The sequence below is a fragment of the Dama dama genome, chromosome 8 (assembly GCF_033118175.1).
Source record: "Dama dama isolate Ldn47 chromosome 8, ASM3311817v1, whole genome shotgun sequence".
Taxonomy (NCBI): domain Eukaryota; kingdom Metazoa; phylum Chordata; class Mammalia; order Artiodactyla; family Cervidae; genus Dama; species Dama dama.
Window position 1 is genome coordinate 53,026,066 of NC_083688.1, and position 23,912 is coordinate 53,049,977.

Genomic DNA, 23,912 nt, shown 5'->3' on the forward strand with positions numbered 1-23,912 from the left:
AATTGTACAGTAATGCTCCCAAAATCTGAGGTGTGGAAAATGATATGAAACATGTTGCCTTAGAATTTATTGATAACATTAATTCAGGTCATATTAGCCATCTTTCACTAGGAAAGCTATGGTTACAAATGACCTCACAACCTCAGAGGCTTATAACATCAATGAGTGGCATAATTCTTGCTCCCATGGCTTGGTCAATCCTGGTCCCACTCTGTTTATCTTCTCATTCAGGGACTGATTGAAGAAACAGCTCCTGTTCTGGAATGTGCCTTTTTTATGCAAAGGGGACAAGCAACAAAGTAGAAATTCACATGTTGACTTTCATATAGATTCTCACTTCCACTGACATTTCAATGACAAAAGCAAGTCATAAGCCTATAAGTGATGTCTTGGAACTTCAAATCATATGGCCATGGAGAGGAATGTACAACCCTTTTATAGGCAAAATAATTCAATCTATATTAAGTGCCATATGCCTATAATGTCTTCCATGGGGAATGTAGACTATAGATAAGTCTTCAAAAGTGGAGAAGATGTGAATCAGAAGTCAAATAATCATTTAACAATGACAGGCAGGAGTCTCCATTAGCACTGACATTTCTGGCTTTTTGCCTATGAAATTAGAGTAGGACAGATATTTAAAGTAAAACTAATTTTTAAAACTAATTTTAAAAACATGAGTTGCTGTAGCACAGGTAGAAGTATGATATATGAAATAAGAATGCAAAAGATAGACTGTGATAAATGTATAATTATAAAGTTGAAAAAAAAGTTCATGAAGTAATAGATTACAATTTAAAGTTGTATATTGCAATCATTAAATCAGACACCAAAACAATAACCAAAAAATATAGCAAACTAATTATTAGAAGAGGTAAGATGAAATAAATACCATAAAATATTTTGCTTCTCCATAAAAAAAAAAAAAAGAAAAGGGAACAGAGGAAAACAAAAAGATTGGCTAAATATGAATCAAACATCATATTGGTAGACTTACAACCAAACATTTCAGTAATTACAGTAAAGTAAATTTACCCTAAGTAAATGCAGACATATTCAGACTATATAAAAAAAGCAAGATCCAACTGTATGTTGTTTACAGGGAACACACTGTGAACGTAAATGAATGAACAGATTAAAAGTAAAAAGAAACAATAAGTGAAAGAAATCTGGTATGTTTCTCTGACTATCAGAACAAAGTAGACTTCAAGATGAGTAGAAAGACCAGAGAGTAAAAGAGGACATTTCATAATGCCAAACAGTCACTCATTAAAGAAGACGTAGACTACTAAATGTTTCCACACCCAGTTTCAGAGCTCCCAAATGTAAGATGAAGCAAAAGAGCAAAAGACTTGTCACCAGTAGAGATTTTAACACACCTTTCTCAGTAATAGAACAATTAAGCAAAAAAATCAAAAGAGATATGGATGATTTGGACCATCAACTTAAGCTAATTAATATTTATAGAAAATCACTCCCCATAAGAGGTTACAAATCCTAAAATGCACATGGAATAGTCAAAAAGATGGATCATATTCTGAGCCATAAAACAAGTTTCAATAAATTTCAAAGGATTTAAGTTAAACAGAATATTTTCTCTAACTGTGATGGATAGATCACTCTGGATGGATTTTTTAGTATATATATAACATCTTGAACACCAGACATAGACTTGTCAAACTCCAGAGAGATTTATTTCAAAGCCTGGACAATCAGACTAAGCTCTTTTTAATATTTCAGACTTCTCAGCACTTCAAAACAATTTATTCTTGTAGCTCACACAAATCTACTTTTTATTTCAACTCTCATCCGGGTTGATCATTTGATTGAATTTTGCATTGAGGGGATGGGGATTGGGTAAAAAAATCTAAAAGTCTTCCTACCTAACTCTAAAATCTTTTGAATTTAATGAAACCCTATATTATGTTTGTTATTTTTCATTTAATTTTAAGACCTGGAGTGACTCTTTTCTACATTTCTCTGTGTGCTGAAGACCGCACAACTCTTTTGTATGAATTTGTATCCCAATGAATTTTGGATATTTAAGTTAAAGATAAATAGAAATAATACACCTTTGAACATTCACAAATATTTGGAGGTTAAAAAATGCAATACTAAATAATCCTTGGGTCTAAGAAGAAATCTCAAAGGATATTACAATTTATATTTTTCACAAAAAAAAAAAAGTCTTTAGAAGAAAATGTACAGATGTAAATACCTGTATTAGAAGATAAGAATGGTATAAAATCAAGCACTTCTTCCATTTTAAGAAACTAGAAAATAAGTTAAACTCTAAGTTTATAGCATAAAGAAAATAATAAAAATGAGAAGGAAGCAATAAAACAGACTAGAGTGGGTCTTATCCCTTCTCCAGGGGATCTTCCCAACCCAGGAATTGAACCAGGGTTTCCTGCATTGCAGGCAGATTCTTTACCAACTGAGCTATGAGTGTGTGTGTGTGTGTGTGTGTGTGTGTGTGTGTGTGCTAGTCACTCAGTTGTGTCTGACTCTTTGCAACTCCATGTACTGTAGCCTGCAAGGTTCCTCCATCCATGGAATTCTCCAGGCAAGAATACTGGAGTGAGTTGCCATTTCTTTCTCCAGAGCCATGAGGGAAGCCTGAAAATTTAAATAGCCTTGTATAAACAATGAAATAATAATCTTCCACAAACTCTTTCATAAAATAGAGGAAGTGGGAATACTTCCTAATTCATATCTTGAGGCCATTTTAACCCTAATACTAAAACAAAACAAGAACAATACAAGAAAAGAAAATTACAGCCTGCATGTCTTGTGAACCACAGACACAAAAATGCTCACCAAAATACAAGGAAAAGAAATCCAGAAGTATATGCAGAAAGGTTATATACCATGATCAAGCTTGTTATGGCTCAGCTGGTAAAGAATCCATCTGCAACGCTGGAGACCTGGCTTTGATCCCTGGGTGGGTTGGGAAGATCCCCTGGAGAAGGGAAAGGCTACCCACTCCAGTATTCTGGCCTAGAGAATTCCATGGACACAATCCACGGTGTCGCAGAGTCAGACACGACTGAGCGACTTTCACTTCACTTCACAAAATGCAAGGTTGGTTTAACCTATGGAAATCAATCAATATATTTCAACACATTGACAGATCAAGGAGAAAAATCACGTCCACATGGGAAGAACAAAGAATCTTAATCTCTGCTTCACATCATGCACAAAATCCAATTTTAGATAGATTACAAACTTAAACATAAAGTAAAATTTAAAAACTAATACACATAGAGAATAGAATAAAGCACAGAAGAATATCATATGAGTTTTGAGTAGAAGACTTTTTAGAAATAACACGGAAAAGACAAATCATAAAAATAAAAAATAATTTCATCAAAATAAAATGTCTGCACATCCACAAAAAAAATAATACATGCATTCAAGAAAATAGACTGGGAAAATATGTCCCAATAAATTATATCTGACTAAGATTTGTACTCGAAATATATTAAAAATTTCTGCAACTCAAGAATTAAACAAAAAAAAAATGTTGAATCAAACACCAAGTTGGGAGATTTAAAACCAAACACATTAATTATTACAGTAAGTAAATGGACTAAATACCCTGATTAAATGCAGAAATATTCAGACTAGATAAAGAAAAAAGTGAGATCTGGACTTCTCTGGTGGTCCAGTGGTTGAGAATTCCCCTGCTAGTGCAGGGAATATGGGTTTGATTCCTGGTCCAGGAAGACCCCCACATGCTGTGGGACAACTAAGCCCATGTACCACAACTGCTGAGCCCGAACTATAGGGCCCAGGAGCCACAACTGCTGAAGCCTGGGCGCCCAGAGCCTGTGTTCTGCAGCCAGAGAAGTCTCTGCAATGAGAAGCCTCTGCGCTGCAATTAGAGGAACCTCCACTCACCACCACTAGAGAACGTCCACGCTCAGCAAGGAAGACCCAGCACAGTCAGAATTAACAATAAATAAAATTTTTAGAAAGTGAGATTCTACTATATGTTGTTTACAGAAAACACACTTTAGACATAAGCTAACAAAACAAGTTGAAAGTAAAAAAAAAAAAAAACAAATTGATAGAAACAATAAGCAAATGAAAGCTGGTATGGCTATCTGAATATCAGAATCCCACTGTGAGGTATTCGTCTAAGAGAAGTAATTCATGTACACAGAATGTCTTTTACAAGAATGTATAACAGCTTTATTCATAAATAGTTATTGTTTCCAGCCAGTAACTGAACAACCAGATGTCCTTCAACAAGAAAATGGAAAAATAAACTGTGGTATATTCACTCAACTGAATACCAAGTAACAAGAAATAAACTACTGAGGTCGGCAAGTACCTGAATTCATCTTAAAACTAATGATGTCAACTGGAAGAAGCTGAACACAATAATTACATAGTGTATGATGCCTTTGATGTGATATTCTAGAATAGTTCATCTGTGGTGACAGATCAGGTTACTGATCAGCTTATATAGAAAGAACAGTGGTAGAGAAATGGCTGAAAAGGCGGCAAAATCAAATTTTCTGGAATGGTTGAGTTGGTCCTTGGCATGTGTTCCTCAATATTGATTGAAAGACATGAGCGTTTCACTGAATGTCAAGTTTATTGAAACTTTGAATCAAATAAATGACATTGAATAACTGTTTGAACATTAATATTTCATGTTTTCAGAAATAGTATAACATAGTGTGCTCACTTCAGCAGCACATATACTAAAATTGGAATGATAAAGAGATTAGCATGGCCCCTGTGCATGTGAAAAATTCCATATTTTTTAAAAGGGTGGGATGGGGAGAGAAGTTCAAGAGGGAAGAGATATGTATACCTATGGCTGATTCACGTTGATGTATGGCAGAAACCAACGTGATATTGTAATTATCCTCCAATTAAAAATAAAATTTTAAAAAGCTTGAAATTCTGATTTAAAGAATCAAAAAAAGAAATAGTATACGTTAGGAATATTATAAGAGGCACAGAGGCATTATAGTGAATTCGTAAGAGAACTGTACTAATAGGCAGGCACATCCGCTGTGAGAAGCTGAGTGGGGCCAGAACAGGGTCATTATAAAGGAATTTTGGTAACAATTTCCAGATGAGACCATGAGTGCAGGGAAAATTTAGGAGAGAGGTAATTTAATCATCTCTTATAACGTTCCAATCCAGAATACTCTTACAGGAATTAATTAAATCAGTTATAACTATAGCATAGCATAGTGAAGTCGCTCAGTCACGTCCAACTCTTTGCGACCCCATGGACTGTAGCCTATCAGGCTCCTCTATCCATGGGATTTTCTATCCAATGTACTGGAGTGGGTTGCCATTTCCTTCTCCAGGGGATCTTCCCAACCCAGGGATCGAACCCAGGTCTCCCGCATTGTAGGCAGACACTTTACCGTCTGAGCCACCAGGGAAGGGTAGCATATATAAAATATATTAAAAAGCCATAAAATGGCCTTCCCTGATGGCTCAGTTGGCAAAGAATCTGCCTGCAATGAAGAAGTTTGCCTGCAGCAATCAGGAGACCAGGGAACAGGAGACCAGGATTTGATCCCTGGCTCTGGAAGATCCCCTGGAGGAGGAAATGGCAACCCACTCCAGTATTCTTGCCTAGAAAATCCCATGGACAGGGGAGCCTGATGGGCTACAGTCCATGGGGTCGCAAAGAGTTGGACACAATTTAGCAGCTAAACCACACAGTTATATAAAATATGCTTTCAGGAGTTCCACCTCCCTTAACTCCTCAAGTTTCCCTCAATCATGTGCTGAAACCTAAGCTTTTGTAGAATCTGTGCTGTGTTTAGTCACTTAAGTCGTGTCTGACTCTGTGACCCCATGGACCACAGCCTGCCAGGCTCCTCTCTCCATGGGATTCTCTAGGCAAGAATACTGGGGTGGGTTGCCATGCCCTCCTCCAGTCTTTTATAGAATAGAGGGAAGTAATTCTTTTACTTTACAACTCAGAATAAAAGATTTAAAATGCAAATGTATGGTTAAAATAATGCTTTATTATAAATGAATCTCATTCCTGCATAAACAGCAAATGAATGCAAATAATTAAGCACCAATTCTTCCTGTTTTTTATACTTTGAAAAGAACAGGAAAAAGGAACAGTACAGTTCAACACATGATTTCCAAGCATCCAGCATGTGCTAATTCAATGGTTTTCAAGCTTTTGTGACTATGACCTTTAGAAAGAAATGAAATTTACATTGTAGCCCTGGGTGGATATCATATGTACAACAAAAATAGTGTTATAAAATAAATACTATACTTGCTAAATAAGATGCAGTCTGTGTTTTCTGTCCCAGTACTTTCTGCTTCATGTTTACAAAAATGTTTGTAAAAATGCTGATAGTGACCCACTAACTCTATTTCCCTACCCACTAACACATTGTGAATTGTGGTTGGAAAAACACAGTGCTATCCTTGCTACTCAAACTGTGGTCTGTGGGCCAGCAGCAGCAGTTTCTGGGAGCCTGTAAGAAATTTAGAGCCTCAGGATACACCTCACATTTACTGAATCAGAATCTTTATTCTAACAAAACCTCCAGATGCTTCCTGTGTACTTTATTTTTTTCATTTATTTTTATTAGTTGGAGGCTAATTACAATATTGTAGTGGTTTTTGTCATACATTGACATGAATCAGCCATGGAGTTACATGTATTCCCCATCCCGATCCCCTCTCCCACCTCCTTCCCCACCCATCCCTCTGGGTCTTCCCAGTGCACCAGCCCTGAGCACTTGTCTCATGCATCCAGGCTGGGCTGGTGATCTGTTTCACCCTAGACAATATACATGTTTCGATGCTGTTCTCTCGAAACATCCCACCCTTGCCTTCTCCCACAGAGTCCAAAAGTCTGTTCTGTACATCTATGTCTCTTTTTCTGTTTTGCATATAGGGTTATCGTTACCATCTTTCTAAATTCCATATATATGCGTTAGTATGCTGTATTGGTCTTTATCTTTGTGGCTTACTTCACTCTGTATAATGGGCTCCAGTTTTCATCCATCTCATTAGAACTGATTCAAATGAATTCTTTTTAACGGCTGAGTAATATTCCATGGTGTATATGTACCACAGCTTCCTAATAGTCTACGGTCGTACCACCCTGAGCACGCCCGATCTCGTCCTGTGCACTTTAAAGTGACAGAAGTCCTGAGCCAGACATTCACTGCAAGAGGAGGATGCTCGAGACAGAAGAAGTCTTGTTGTTTAGGCAGAGATGCTTAGGGGCAAGTTGTTAAGAGTATGTATGTGTGTGTGTGTGTGTGTGTGTGTGTATACATGTATTTCCAACCCCCAGCCCTACAAATTCAGTACCTCCGAGGATATCTCAAGGCATTTATCTAAAAAACAATCCATAGTCTACAGCCATAGCACCCTGAGTACTTCTTTGGTGGCTTAGTGGTGAAGAATCTGCCTGCCATGCAGGAGACTTGAGTTCAGTCCCTGGGTCGGAAAGATCCACTGGAGAAGGAAATGGCAAACCACTCCAACATTCTTGCCTGAGAAATCCGTTAGACAGAAGAGCCTAGAGCCCTTACAGTCCAAGGGATGGCAAAGAGTTTGACATGACAGAGCGACCTAAGATAAGATAGCAGCTCGTCTTTAAAAAAAATACATAAATTAACAAACCAAATCTACCAGAGGTTCTGAGCCCAACCCTATTTAAGAATCATTGGTCTATAGTGTTAAATGAAATCTGGGTGCTGATTTGCTTATTACAAAGGTGCAAGTCTGTGCTTCAGAAAGTATGGAAATACTTTATTTTTCATTGTGATTGCTTCACATTTTATTCCCAGAGTATTTGTTGAGAGAGGTTTTGCTACTGCTACTTCTGGGCTTACTTCTCTATGTGGGAGAATTTCTAAACATCTCAAGTCTACCAATAACTGCCCTTTTATAGAAATGTAATGTGACTTCCAGTAGAAATATTATTATTAGTTCCGCTGAGTTAGCACTATTCATCGCCTGGATTACTTCCAGTAGATCCCTAATCAAGGATCCCTGCTGTGAAGGAAGATGGGGCTGCCCATAAGTGGCTATAACTGTTCATTAAGGACCTTCCCATTGTGTTAGTATGTTTCCTGAGTGATGGGAAGTTTTAGTCTAGAAGCTGCTAGTCTTGCTAACACTAAAAGGCTCTTTCCCATTAGCAGTTTCTGTGTTGCATTAATAATAAGAAAGTAATAAAGAGATGGGCCTCAGCTGTTCAGGCTCCCCTGAGGTGGAGGCCCCAGCTTCCTTCTTATCCCCATAGTCCACTCTAATGGTCTCGCCTCTATTAATGTAATAGAGTGGATAATAAGTGCTGTCTATTTTAGCAGAGTCTAGAATTCCTCTTTCTTTCTGGGGAGGAACACCATTTTTTTTAGACTTCAATTTTAAAACTATACCATCAATCTTTTTGCAATTGAAGTTGATCTGTTTAATTCATAACTTTGTTAAAAGTGCAGTGCAAATCAAGTATGGGGGAAAAATGTTGCTTTGGAAAAAATAGATCTATCTTTCCCAGAAAAACTGTAAAACACAACTCTCTAAATGATGGTTTTGTTTTGTTGTTGTTGTTGTTATTCTGGTAAATCATATCCCTTATTTGCAGAGCAGTAAATTGGAAAATAAGGAATAGAGAGCTTTGCTTTTGTAACTATCAATAACTCTCATGTTAATAGACAAAGAATAAATTATGAAAATATCATATTAAATAAGTAAGGTTGAATATGTTAGATTCAGGGTGCACTTTAATAAATGATGTCTTTGTTAAAAATAGTACCTTACTAGGGTTCATAATGCTAGAAGCCAGTGCCATATTTAATTGTTTATGTTCTTTTTCTATTGAAAATGCATAACCTTTTTCAAAAGTGCACTTTTTAAGGATCTCTGGATTTAAACATGTTTTTAAGTATATAATCTGTCCATGGAATAATATTATCTATGCAGTTGTTAGGTTGTTGCAGTTTTTCATCTATAAGCAAAGTTAGTTTTGCTGTCAACTACATATTTTTTAATTGGTAAATAGTAATCTTCATTTAAAAGTATTGCTCAGATTTTTATTTCTTGAACTCAAATACTAAATTTTTAAAATTGATTTACACTATTGTTTCCTGATTTTGAAAGCTTAATTTTATAAGTAGATTGTATGCAGCATATTTTTACACTTGTAATTTATGGTCTAAGTCTACATGATTAACGATCATCAGTGACAAGTATATATTTTTAAATAAAATATATGTTCATAGCCCTTATAGAAGAAATCACTGTGATGGGCTCTGTGCAACATTTATGTAAGATTCAAGAAAGTAGTGTAAAAATCAATTAAAATGTGTTTTCTAAAATTTATAATTAATATATTTTTCCTTATAAGTACTTTGTACATCTTGAGGTGGGGAAAAGACATATCTAAAAAGTCAAAGCTGCCCACCTAAATTTTATAAATTATATATTAAAGCCTTTGAATGAAAAAAGTCTATAATTTAGGACTTAGAAAGTTTTCTTATAGACACTAGATTTTTGCTCTAGGCCAGTAACAGTTTTGTTGTTGGTCAGTCACTCAGTCATGTCCGGCTCTTTATGACCCCATGGACTGCAGCACGCCAGGCTTCCCTGTCCTTCACCATCTCCCGGGGCTTACTCAAACCTATGTCCATTGAGTTGGAGATACCATCCAATTTAAATTCTTTTTAATTAATTCTTTCATATGGTTTATTAACCAACCCATTTTGATAAATCCAGTAAGCTCTCTTGTTTGTTTTATTTTTGTGGTAAAAAGAATTATTCACTACATTTCAGTAACTAGCATATCATTGTTTTCTTCAAATTTAGGGAAGAAGAGAGTTGAATATGACAATCTTAATGGAGCTCCAACTGCAAAAATGTTCATTGGAAAAGTAGCAACTTTCATATAAAATAGTCTTGGAGTTGATATTATGTGCACTTATCTGAATTCTTTTTGTTCCATTTTTTCTGTCCTATAGTCCATGAAGGCTCAGGAGAAACCAGTCAAAAGGAGACATCCACCTGTGATATCTGCCAGTTTGGTGCAGAATGTGATGAAGATGCTGAGGATGTCTGGTAATGTGCTGTTTTATTCTTTTAAACAAAATAATGATAAATAATTTATTTTTACAGTAGCAGTTATTTCCTAAAAGAAGACATTTTCAACATTTTTTTAAATCTAGTTCTCAACTAAGAAAGATGAGTGCTACAATAACAGGAAGGAATTTCTGCACCCTAAACTAAGAGTTGGGTCAGTCAAACCGCTGTCTAGGGAATTACTTGATAAGGTGCAGTAAGATATCACTGAGACTCCCAAATACTGTCAATGGTAAGAGATGGAGAGAAAAAGTGTATTTACCAGAGTATCTCTCAAGAAGCATGGTCAAGAAACAATGGATAGTTGGATAGTTGCTAATCTGCTCCAAGATGCTGGATTTGGGTAACTGCAGAGATTTTATTTAATGGTATATATATGTACACCCATAGCTGAATTAGGGAGCTGTTAGGGCAAGGCATGGTTTCTGAGCCATTGTCTAGGATCAACTACTCCCTTCACCCAGGTGTTACTCAGCTTCTCCTTTAAAGATACACTGAACAGATCTTGAATATTCATTATTTTAACTGGGTCTGCCTTCTAGGGCATCCACTGTCCTATTGGAGTAGCTGCCATTTCCTTCTCCAGGGGCCACGTGTATTGGCCCTACCCAGCTCTCATACCCACAGTGAACACCCCAAAGGCCTTTGTTTGGCATAATAGTAGAAAGAGGAGATCTTTCTTTCTGTCTCTCTCTCTTAATATACAACTTTTATACACATACCTTTCAGGAAAGCAAACAGAAGCCCTTTCATTTGCGTGTGTGTGTTTGCCTAGGGCAGTTAACAATCATTTTGATCAAAGTAGGTAAGGGAGTAAATCTTAAATGTTCACCACACATAAAAAATAACTGGTAATTATGTGAGGGGATGGGAGTGTTAGGTAACACTGTGGTGGTGAGCACATTGCAATATACACATTGTACACCTTAACATTTACTGTGTTATATACCAATTATGCCTCAGTAAAGTTGGGGGGAAAGCATGGCCATTTTGATCAAACATTTTGTGGGTGGAGGGAATTTAGCTAAGAAACAGGAAAAATTAAAAAATTTGACAAAAATGAAACAGTCTGTGCCTGAAACAATTTCGAGTATTTTTAATGTAGGTTAAACTGAGGATTCCAACTGAGCAAACTGAGATTCTTAAGGTAAATTAACAAAGTACTTACAGGTAGGCACTGCTATTACCCAGCGAGGTGAAACAGTCACCCATTAATAAAAGCTGGCTTCAGTAGGATTCCCATGCCTGTCAGACATGCCTTTCTAGCATGTGGTCAGCTAGGAGCCAAGTCAGGGAGTCTATGCACTAGCTTGACCATCCGGAGGTAAACAAACATATGTGTTCTTAAGAATCTCCTGGACATCTTAATGACTGATGGATTTCTGGTTCCCAAACCTGGCTGATCATCAGGATTACTTAGGGGATTTTTGGAACACATCTTTAGTTCCAAGTCAAAATTAGTCAATCAGAATTTCATAGAAGTGGGACTTAAAACTTTACTTTTTAAAAAAACTCCCCAGATGGTTGTATAGATATTGCTCTAAGATAAATGACTGACTCAGAGAATTACTCTCCTTCTAAATGCTTTGAGTCAGACGGGACTGAGTGACTTAACTGAACTGGCTGAAGTACTTTAAAGCTCTGTGCAGTTTTAGTCATTATATATTAAGACACGTTAATAGGAAATGTATCTTTAAAATATCTTGGTTTTCAATGTTTGTTGATGACTACATCTATAGTTTAAGTTTATTTTTAACGATATTAAATAACTTGCTATCAGCTATTTTACTTTTAACAAATTCACACGGACCCCTAATTTTTTTTTAAGAATTTCCCATTCCCCATTCTTGTCTAATGATCACTTTTGAGTGACATGTTTTCACTTTACAACTGCAAAGATCTAAGAAATGATACAATAATAGCAGATTAAAATGACTGATTATTTACTATGGGCTTGACCTATATGTATGCATTCTTTTTTTTCTCAGTTATATAATAACCCTAGGAGTAGAGTCTATTATGATCACTTTACATAGAGGAAATTGAGTTTTAAACTGTTTAAGTGGCGGGTCAAGGTAAAGATATGAGGTAAAGGTAACTCGAGGATGTTAGCATAGCAATTCAACCAAAGATGCAATTAAAATATTTCTCCCCTGTCATGTCTGGAGTAATGTGATGGACAGATTGCAGGCAGCTTAGATCCAGTGACTCAAGACCTGCAGGGTTAGAGCTGGGGACAAGAGAGAAGCCTGCAGCAGGCAGTGGGAAAATGTCCAGGCAAGCAGTGTCACTCTGGTGTTCTAGCGAAAGTTCAGATCCGTGCTATGTGGGTAGACAGAACAAGGAGATTAGAGCAAGTTAAGCAGCATCAGAAAGATTCAACAGCCATGGCTACTGGAATTAGGACAATAAATTCAGTTACAAAGGGAACAGGAAGAAGGGCAAAGCAGAACCTTAGTCATCAATGAATTGGAAAATGAACCAAGGACAGATGCTGGATACCCACCTACTGGAAGTAGTGTACAGAGCCAAGTCTTGGCTACAAAGGGCTGAGACAAGCCCTTGGATCTCAGAAATAAGTTACAGGGTCAGAACGAAGCCAGCAGCAAGGCTGCTGGTGGATGAATCAGTTAGTTTTTGGCTGGGACATCTTGTACGCCCCCAGCCTAGAGACAAGATTAGTTCCAAAATGCAGAATAAAGCTGAACCTCCAGATGGGGCTAAGTGGCCATAGCTGTGAAGATTAGAGGGATGCAGGGGGCAGGGAGCCAAGAAGATCATTATACTTCCCCGGCAAGAATGAAAAGTTGTTCGCGTTTAAATAAAATGTACTAAAAATGTCCAATGTAAGCAAGAACGAATGGTGCTGAAATGAGAAGTGTATTGATTTTCATTTACATAAATACCTTTGTATGTTAACATATTGTATTTAGCTATGGCCATGAAGGGCAGATTGAAAACAGCTGAAGGACACAAGAATAAAGCAATAAATGAAATTAAATAGGCATGGAATGCAAGAGGCTATAAAGTAAGATAGAAGCAATAGGGGAGTGATCTGACTCTAGTACTAGTCAACTGGATCAGGGGAGCTTGATATGCTATTGATTTTGGATGAAACCATGGTCAGGTTCTCTCGCAAATATAAAACACTGCATATGCTGTGCGGAAACAAAGACTACAAGTCAGTGTCTAGTTTGTTTTTTCCTTTGGCATTAACTAGTTTTATGCATAAAGTTTCCTCAACTCTGCATTACAAAGTAATAACAAGATAAATGAATAAGTGAATAGATTCTACTGAGAAATAATATTATTGTAACTGCAGTACTGAAACAAATGTGAAATATTAATTCCTGATTTTTTTAACCCTAGATTAAGAAATTAATATTTGCATTTTACTACAGGGACTAAATCTAGCTATTCAGTGATATTCAGATATTTTCTCAATGAAGATAAACCTTTGTTAGAATTAAAAAGCCAGTATGCAATCAACTGATCTTGTTTCCATAGTTAGATGAGTTTTTGAGTTAAGAAGCAAGTTACATTGGACATGGGAAAGAAAATTTTAAAAAGTAAATGGGGGAAGGGTAAGGAGAGTAGAGAAATAGGAGAAAAAAATAACGAAGAATGACATTGATAAACCATGATACTAATAATATAACATGTTAATGCTTTTATTGGGGAAAAACAGATGATTTCTAAGCGTAAACAACCTCTCCCTTATGTTCTATGGTGTCCTTTCAAGGTTTTCCTCTTGTTTTCTTTTTCTTATGGAAAACATCAAGGCTATAGAAAATGGGCAGATTTTCTCAGCAGAAAAGAAAGAACGTTGCTACAAAACACTCTTCAGTTATAGATATTTACCTATATGTAAGAACCAATTATGCTTTCAAAAGAGAGTTAAAAGTCCACATGGTAAGTGATCCACACCACAGATAAACCTACTCTCACACTGAGGCATCCCTTTATTCAGAACAGACTTCAAAAATAATGGAACACCTGTGCGAAGGGATGCGCATACCTATTTATGGGGAAAGGGTTAAGAGGCAAAGAAAAGGAGGGCTTAGAAGATTGTTTCTCTTTATATACAGGCTGAAAAAGAGTAAAAAATAATACATTTATACATCAAAGAGACTCTCAAATACATTCTGCCAAGTATAATTTATAAAAAAAGAAGGGCTTCTAAGTCAGGCATAATAAAATTGACTCATTGTAAAGCAATAAAGCCCCATCTGATAGCACTGGGAATACTGACTTGTGATTTCAACAAATATTTCTGATACTTGCTTGGTTTTAGAAACAGTTTTATATTCCCTTAATTATCTTACCTGATAAATTATTTCAGTAAGTCCAAAGTAGGTCAGCAGCAACTCTTTGTGCTGGAAAGTAGTCCTAAGAAGTAATTAGCCTAGAACTTTCTGTTGGTCCTGTCAGTCAGAAGTAGTTCAGAGCCCTGGGGTTGATTCCTGACTTAATATAAGAAAAAAGCAAGTTGTTAGCTGGGTCTGGTCATAGGAATGGCTGAGTATGAAATTGGCTGCATGCCTAACATTTCCAAGGTATTAGACTAGATCAAGGAAGGGACCACAGGTGTAAGAACACATGGAGCTGGAAATCAAATGACATGAAGGGGCAGCCTAAATTATTATGCATATTTGCTTCATGCATGTGCTTTATGGCTCCTGTGCCCGGCTCAACATTGCTCTTGTATTATTCTCAACACACAGCCCCCTTTAGCAAAATCATATTGACTTAAATGCTATTAATTCCTCAGTAGTCATTCATTTTGTCTTTGAAAGCATTAATGATGTTTTTCAGTTTTTATGCATCAAATCCTTGTGTTTAACTGTAATGGTAAAAAGGAGAAAAGCAAAGTCATTTAGTAAAAAGAGGTCAGAAGAGAAAATGAATAAGCATCTATTTTTTCCTTTATTTCATTGATGTTCTGTAACTGAAAACAGGGTGTGGGATTTGGCATCCCTTTTGTGAGCTTCTCTCACAAAGACAGTTTAGTCTGAAGTCTTTAACATCTTGCTCCTTTGATCTAAGAAGGCTCCTTGTCACTAGGAAGACTGTGTGTCATTGGCATCATTCCCACCTTTAATGCATTTTGGACTGTGGAGAATCATGAATATTTGAAGCAGGGCAATGGCCGAGGATGCTCCTTGGCACTAGATTTCACCATACATATAAGTGAATTAGGCATTAGATCCTGCTGACTTCAGCACATTTGGGTTATGAGTTTAATAGGGAAAATTAGGACACCTCTAAGTCTTAAGATTTCGAAATAATTTCTTTTTAAAACTGCTACTGGTTGACAATTGAAAAAAAGATTGTGTTGCAATTGGAAAGTTTCCAAATGTTTTCTCCCAAGTAAAAGGATCAGTTGGGGTTGTATGTGGGATATCTAAAGAAGATGCTGCTTAGTCACAAAATTTTAGTGAACCATGAGTTCATCCAGTCTTCCCCCCAGGGTGTTTTCTTTCTATTGATTCCCTTTGCTCTCTTGCCTTAGAACTGTGAATGCAGTTACCATAATTAGGACTGGCTTCTAATGTGAGTTTACTCATGGAGAGAATAACACACACACACACACAAACAGAATAGAAAATCATTCTAGTCCAGAAAATCCAAAGTTTTAGTTGGATCTAAGGCTTTACAAGAAAACTTTCTTAGTTCTAAGTTGCCTATAGTTAGTATGCTGCCTCCCTCAAATTGCCTCTTCTCTACCAGGAAGACAAGGTTGTCACCTCTGCAAACTGCCATCGTATTATCTGTTTGTATAGATGGGCGGGGTCTGAAGAGGAGACACCTCTCATTCCTTTAACACTTCCTTTTGCCCAGAAATTTTTTTCCAGAGAGAGGGGGAAACATATAGCTCCTGATTTAGGGAAACACACCTCTTTCCTCTTCCATAATTTCAAGAAAAATATGCTGATGTTTGCATTTTTAGCAAATCTATGTCCTAATATAAAAAAGTTTAATTGTGTTATTTCTTTCTTTTATGTATTAATCTACCTATCTTTAACAAGAAAAAATAATTTGTACTTTTTCAAGATTTCACACAACTTAAGAAGTACCATTATAAATAGGAGGAGCATTTGTAACACAGTCTGTGCAATGGTCTGTGCCTACAAACACCGTGTCTATGACTCACACACCCCTCAGCCAATAGAAAGAAAGAACATGAAGTTGCTCAGTTGTGTCCAACTCTTTGCAACCCCATTGACTGTAGCTGTCCATGGGATTTTCCAGGCAAGAATACTGGAGTGGGTTGCCATTGCCTTCTCCAGGGGAATTCCCCAACTCAGGGATAGAACCCCAGCCTCCCACATTGCAGGCAGACTCTTTACCGTCTGAGCCACCAGGCAAATAGTCAGGTCTGCAAACTGAAGCTGAACACTTTAAGTATTACTTAGCAAGATGAATAAATAATGATGCCACTTCAAATGCACAACAGTTCATTCCAAAAAAAGACAAACCAAAAAATATACAACTAACCTACCTCCAAATTTGAGTTGGGCTTTGCAAAAAGTGAGACTTTCAAAATAAAATTGAAATTTGAAAATAAATCGTAGTCTTTAAAATAAAGACATACCTCAGGTCTTCCATGTACTGCGCTACTTAGAAAGGAATTGGATTTTCACATAAATTCTGAAGAGTCTTCTGAATTTTTCTCAGTAATTATACCTCAACTATGCTATTTATCATGCAATGATTAGTGAAACTTAATTAGGACATGATGGGTGCAGATGTGGATCTGGTGCAGATTACCAATATATACAGGAAGAAAGTATTGGAAACATTAATATATTTCATATGTTTTCATAATTTTTATTTAGTTCAGACAGTAGAAATCAGGTAACTTCCATTTTATATAAAAATAATGAAATTACATGAAGGTAGAATAAACAGAACTTCTAAGCCTAGATTGTATTTCTACCACTAAATTAACTCTTCTCATTATTTGTTTCCCTTTTACCTGCTTGGGTAAACTGTACTCTGCTAATGGGGCACGCCTGCCTTACTTCCAGTGCTCACTCACCAAACTCCCACACGCAAATTTTTCTTGAGTTTTCTCACTCAGTTTCTAGTATATTCTGACTCAGAGAGTCCTGTCCCTTAAATCAGGGAATACAAGCCCCATGTTCCAACATCACAACATAACATCCCAGTCTCGAAGATTAAAAAAAAAAAAAAAAGAATGAATCTCAATTCTAGTCATCAAAAGATGGCAGGATTTTCAAAAGCATGTGTTTCCTGTGTGGCAAGTACCATGGTAATATTTACATTCATGGAGCCATTTAATCCTCCTGCTAACCTTATAAAGCGTTTCCTAGGTGGTGCTAAAGAATTCGCCTAGCAATGCAGGAGATGCTGAGACAAGGGTTCAATCCCTGGGTCAAGAAGATCCTCTGGAGGAGGGCATGGCAATCCACTCCAGTATTCTTGCCTGGAGAATCTCATGGACAGAGGAGCCTGGCGGGCTACAGTCCATAGGGTTGCAAAGAGTCAGACACGACTGAGCAACTTAGCACACATGCACGCAACCTTATGAAGTTAGATACACTAACAATTTTCATTTCACACAAAAGGAAACTGAGGCACACGAAGGTTAAGCAAACCACCCAAAACCAAACAGTAAGTGGAAGAACTAGGATTTGAACCCTACCAGGCTGTCTCCAGACACCATGCTCTTAATCACCACTCATTATCTTCTCGTGTTTAATGACGTGTGTGTGTGTGTGCAGTGTGTATTATGTATATAAGGCACACATATACATGTTGGATATATTCGGTGTAGAATTTCACACTTTTCTGTTGTTGAAATAGAAAATGCAACCACTTTGTGATACCACTACCAGGTTCACATCACCGACGATGTCCTTTGGAAATATTTTCTTTCCCATTAGATATATACACCTTATTTTTGGCAGACTGTATGGTTTTTATTTGTTCTTTGCAGATGTATTGAATCATTATAGATGAAGAATATCCTTATTCTGATTATGTGTGCCCAAATAGATGAACAGGTTATTAACCATGAGGTTGTAGAGAAGAGACATATCTTGACCAAAACCTGGTTCTTTGAGGTATTTCAAGTTCAGTTTGCTGGTTTTGAGTAAGGCAATAGCAACTATGATTATGAAACAGGGTGAACATAATTTATATCTAAAGCAAGTGATGTGCATGCAGGCTAAGTTGCTTCAGTCAGGTCCAGCTCTTTGCTACCCTTTGGACTGTATCCCGCCAGGGTCCTCTGTGCTTTAGATTTTTAGCCAGAAAAGAGGCATATAACATGGAGTTGTTGTTCAGTCGCTCAGCCATGTCCAACTCTTTAAGACTCCGTGGACTGCAACACACCAGTCTTCCCTGTCCTTCACCATCTCCTGGACCTTGCTCAAACTCATGTCCGTTGAGTCAGCAGTGCCATCCAATCATCTCATCCTCTGTTGTCCCCTTCTCCCCCTGCCTTCCATCTTTACCAGCATCAGGGTTTTTTCCAATGAGTCAGCTCTTCTCATCAGGTGGCCAAAGTATTGAACCTTCAGCTTCAGCATCAGTCCTTCTAGTGAATATTCAGGGTTGATTTCCTTTAGGATTGACTGGTTTGATCTTCTTGCAGTCCAAGGGACTCTCAAGAGTCTTCTCCAACACAGTCCAAAAACATCAGTTCTTTGGTGCTCAGCCTTCTTTATGGTCCAACTCTCACATCCAGAGGCATCCATACATGACTACTGGAAAAACCATAGCTTTGACTATATGGACCTTTGCTAGTGAAGTAATGTCTCTGCCTTTTAATACGTTGTTTAGGTTTGTCATAGCTTTTCTTCTAATGAGCAAGTGTCTTTTAATTTCATGGCTGCAGTCAGCATCTGCAGTGATTTTGGAGCCCCCAAAAATAAAATATGTCACTGTTTCCATTGTTTCCCATCTATTTACCATGAAATGATGGGACCTGATGCCATGATCTTAGTTTTTTCAATGTTGAATTTTAAGCCAGCTTTCTCACTCTCCTCTTTCACCTTCATCAAGAGGCTCTTTAGTTCCTCTTCATTTTCTGCCATAAGGGTGGTGTCATCTGCATATTTGAGGTTATTGATATTTCTCCTGGAAATCATGATTCCAGCTTGTGGTTCACCCAGCCTGGCATTTCACATGATATACTCTGCATATAAGTTGAATAAGCAAGATGACGGTATGCACCCTAGCTCTAAGCCTTTCCCAATTTTGAAAGAGTCACTTATTCCATGTCCATTTCTAACAGTTGCTTCTTGTCCTGCATACAGGTTTCTGAGAAGGCAGGTAGGGTGGTCTGGTAGTCCCATCTCTGTAAGAATTTTCCACAGTTTGTTGTGATCCACACAGTCAAAGATTTTAGTACAGTCAATAAAGCAGTAGTAGATGTTTTTCTGGAACTCTCTTGCTTTTTCGATGATCCAACAGGTGTTGGCAATTTGATCTCCGGCTCCTCTGCCTTTTCTAAATCCAGCTTGAACATCTGGAAATCCATGGTTCACGTACTGTTGAAGCCTAGCTTGGAAGATTTTGAGCATGACCTTTCTATCGTGTGAAATGAGTGCAAGTGTGTGGTAGTTTGAACTTTCTTTGGCATTGCCCTTCTTTGGGATTGGAATGAAAACTGACCTTTTTCAGTCCTGTGGCCGCTTCTGAGTTTTCCAAATTTGCTGGCGCATTGAGTGCAACACTTTGACAGCATCGTCTTTTAGGATTTGAAATAGCTCAACTGGAATTCCATCACCTCCGCTAGCTTTGATTGTAGTGAGGCTTCCTAAAGCCCACTTGACCTTGCACTCCTAGATGTCTGGCTCTGGTGAAGTGATCACACTGTCCAGAGGTTATGGTTATAACCTTTCCATGGTTATCCAGGTTATTAAGATCTTTTCTATATAGTTCTTCTATGTATTCTTGCCACCTTTTCTAAATATCTTCTGTTCCTGTTAAGTCCATGCCATTTCTGTCCTTTACTGTGCCCATCTTTACATGAAATATTCCCATGGTATCTCTAATTTTCTTGAAGAGATCTCCTGTCTTTCCCATTCTGTTGTTTTCCTCTATTATTTCTTTGCGTTGTTCGCTTAGGACAGTGTTCTTATCTCTCCTTGCTATTCTTTGGAACTCTTCATTCGATGGGACTATCTTTCCTTTTCTCCTTTGCCTTTCACATCTCTTCTTTCCAAACATCCATTTTGCCTTTTTGCGTTTCTTTTTCTTGGGGATGGTTTTGAACACTCCTCCTTCCTTTAATGCTGGGGCCACTACTAGCAATATTTCAAAGGGCTGTACAAAAGTCAGTCCATTGAGGAGCCCGGAACAGCAAGGGCACTCACTGCTCAGTAAGCCATTCACTAAGAAAGGTAGGACTTCATTCCTTAGTATTTCTGGAATAGTTGATGGGCTACATGTGCCTTCCCAAATGGAAAAGAAGGTTTATTACACATCCATATTCTCACTACAAGAATAGAAATTATGAGCTATAAAAAAGAAGGAAGAGTCACCAAATTAAACGGCAAATAAATATGGCCCATATGCCAGTGGGCCTTAATCCCTATCGAAGTGGCAGTGTTCTGCTGTACCTTTTTATTTAGCACTTATAAATATAGTTCCAAGCTTATTTCCCAATCTACTGTATGTTTTGATAATTACATAAAAATGGAATTTGCTGTGGCTTTTTCTGATTATAGAAGTTGTACATGTTTATCATAGAAATGTCAAAAGCCTAGAAATATTACAGTGCCATTCCACTATTCCAAGATAACTACCATAAAATTTAGAGGTATGTTTCCCCCATGTCTGTGTGTATATGTACCTGTACACGTGTGTGTATGTATTTTTGATGAGCCTAATCATATTTTATAGATCAACAAAGCCTCTCTCTTGAAAATTTTACTTAACCCTGGGGCTGTGGAGATTTTTACGAATGCTAAACGAATTTATGAATAATGTATTTCAATTAGAACATAATTTCTGTGGCCCAAATTCTAATTATGCTTTCAAAAATTTTTCATTTCTCAAGGCAAGTGGATTTGAGGCAGTGTCCTAGCATTTGTGATCTAAAAAATTTAGCAAAACCTAAGTCCCCTTTAAGTCTACCATTAACATCTTTCTTGGTTAGCTCCAGAAGGCTAGACAGTATGTGTACTGAAAACATTTCCTTTGTCTGTATCCAGAGCATTCATGACAAATAACTTTCTGGGGTATAAGCATTATTTACTGAGAGACTGTCTTCCCACAGGTGTTTTAAATTGGGTAGACGCTGTTGCTGGTCGTCAGTGTTTTACTTCCAAATAGTAATATATTGTATGTGTTGGTTCATCTAAACAACAAATCAGCAAACAGTCCTTGGCAGCCACATCAGTCTGCCCCAGAAACATTCCCTTATAAACACGATATGTAATATCGAATAAGTGATTTAACAAATTGTAAAATTATATGCAACATCCAATCCAAAAATCAATAATGCTGAAGAACTAAATGTTTATTATAGTATACAGAAGAAAATAAAGGAAACAGATATCTGGTTTTTCTAGCTTCCTGTTCCCCACCCTTGTGCAAAGTAAAATTAATCAAGAGTGGGTCCATTCATCCCTTCACCACCAAGCTATGAATGAAACATAAGAAACCATGACTATTCACTTGGGATGGATGATCATCTACCATAGCTCTTTTGTGTTCATTGCAGTCTTTTCAAAGTTTTTAACATAATAGTTTACCCTGTTCTCTGAGCTCATCCTAAAGTGAACTTTCTCTAATCAAAATTGTATTATCCAGGGTAATAAAAGTAATTCTAGGTCCCAACTAGTCATAAGTGCCTATAATGAGCAGATATTAAAAGATGTATGTTAGGAAGACATGTACAACAGTTGGGGGGGAAAGCAAGAAATAAAATAAAATATTCTTCTGCTAATTCTTCTGCTAGTTTCTGCTAATCTTCCCATTAGCAGAAATTAGGGATGTATTTCTCTTTAAACATAGATATCTACATAAACATGATACTCTAAGACATTCAAATATAACATCAAATGATCAATTACACAAAAATAATATATTTGATTGAAGTATGCAGTTTAATTTTAACTAAATATGTTTTTCCTTCTCTAAAAAGATTTGTCAATTTGGGGGAAAGAAAGTACAACAGAGCTATGTGCACAACAGTGACATTGGATGGTCAGACTTAGGGATTCAGTTCAGTTCAGTTCAGTCGCTCAGTTGTGTCCAACCCCTTGCGACCCCGTGGACTTCAGCACGCCAGGCTTCCCTGTGCATCATCAACTCATGGAGCTTACTCAAACTCATGTCCATTGAGTCAGTGATGCCATCCAACCATCTCAACCTCTGTCATTCCCTTCTCTTCCTGCCTTCAACCTTTCCCAGCATCGGGGTCTTTTGAAATGAGTCAGTGCTTCGCATCAGGTGGCCAAAGTATTGGAGTTTCAGCTTCAACATCAGAACTTCTAAGGAATATTCAGGACTGATTTCCTTTAGGATGGACTGGTTGGATCTCCTGCAGTCCAAGGGACTCTCCAGAGTTTCTCCAACACCACAGTTCAAAAGCATCAATTCTTCAGCACTCAGCTTTCTTTATAGTCCAACTCTCACATCCATACACGACTACTGGAAAAACCATAGCTTTGACGAGACACAATTTTGTTGGCAAAGTAATGTCTCTGCTTTTAATGTGCTATCTAGGTTGGTCATAGCTTTTCTTCCAAGGAGCAAGTGTCTTTTAATTTCATGGCTGCAGTCACCATCTACAGTGATTTTGGAGCCCCTCAAAATAAAGTCTCTCACTGTTTCCACTGTTTCTGCATCCATTTGATATGAAGTGATGGGACCCAATGCCATGATCTTGGTTTTCTGAATGTTGAGTTTTAAGCCAGCTTTTTCACTCTCCTCTTTCACTTTCATTAAGAGGTTCTTTAGTTCTTCTTCATTTTCTACCGTAAGAGTGGTGTCATCCGCATATTTGAGGTTATTGATATTTCTCCCGGCAATCCTGATTCCAGCTTGTGCTTCATCCAGCCCAGCATTTCGCATGATGTACTCTGCATATAAGTTAAATAAGCATGGTGACAATTTACAGCCTTGACGTTCTCTTTTTCCAATTTGGAACCAGTCCATTGTTACATGTCCAGTTCTAACTGTTGCTTCTTGACTTGCATACTGATTTCTCAGGAGGCAGGTAAGGTGGTTTGGTTTTCCCGTCTCTTCAAGAATTTTCCACAGTTAGTTGTGATCCATACAGTTATAGGCTTTGGCATAGTCAATAAAGCAGAAGTAGATATTTTTCTGGAATTCTCTTGTTTTTTTAATGATACAACAGGTGTTGGCAATTTGATCTCTGATTCCTTTGCCTTTTCTAAATCCAGCTTGAACATCTGGAAGTTCATGGTTCACATACTGTTGAAGCCTGGCTTGGAGAATTTTGAGCATTACTTTGCTAGCATGTGAGAGTAGTTTGAACATTCTTCAGCATTGCCCTTCTTTGGAATTGGAGTGAAAACAGACCTTTTCCAGTCCTGTGGCCACTGCTGAGTTTTCCAAGTTTGCTGGCATATTGAGTGTAGCACTTTCACATCATCATCTTTTAGGATTTGACATAGCTTAACTGGAATTCCATCACCTCCACTAGCTTTGTTCATAGTGATGCTTTCTAAGGCCCACTTGATTTCACATTCCAGGATGTCTGGCTCTAGATGGGTGATCACACCATCATGATTATCTGGGTCCCTTAAAAGAAACGGAGTAGCCCTCATACTCAACAAAATACTTAGGGGTAAAAATAAATAAAAAGA

The 23,912-nt window shown here is 37.4% G+C and overlaps 1 protein-coding gene and 1 pseudogene across 1 annotated transcript in view; both read left to right on the forward strand.

The window, feature by feature from the left end:
* TMEFF2 (transmembrane protein with EGF like and two follistatin like domains 2) overlaps positions 1 to 23,912 on the forward strand; it is a 275,270-nt gene that overhangs the window by 139,515 nt on the left and 111,843 nt on the right. The window contains exon 5 of the mRNA XM_061147957.1: positions 9,981 to 10,077. Coding sequence (XP_061003940.1) covers positions 9,981 to 10,077 — 97 coding nt within the window. The remainder of the gene's footprint in view (positions 1 to 9,980; positions 10,078 to 23,912) is intronic.
* On the forward strand, positions 4,692 to 4,778 carry LOC133061131 (U6 spliceosomal RNA; annotated as a pseudogene).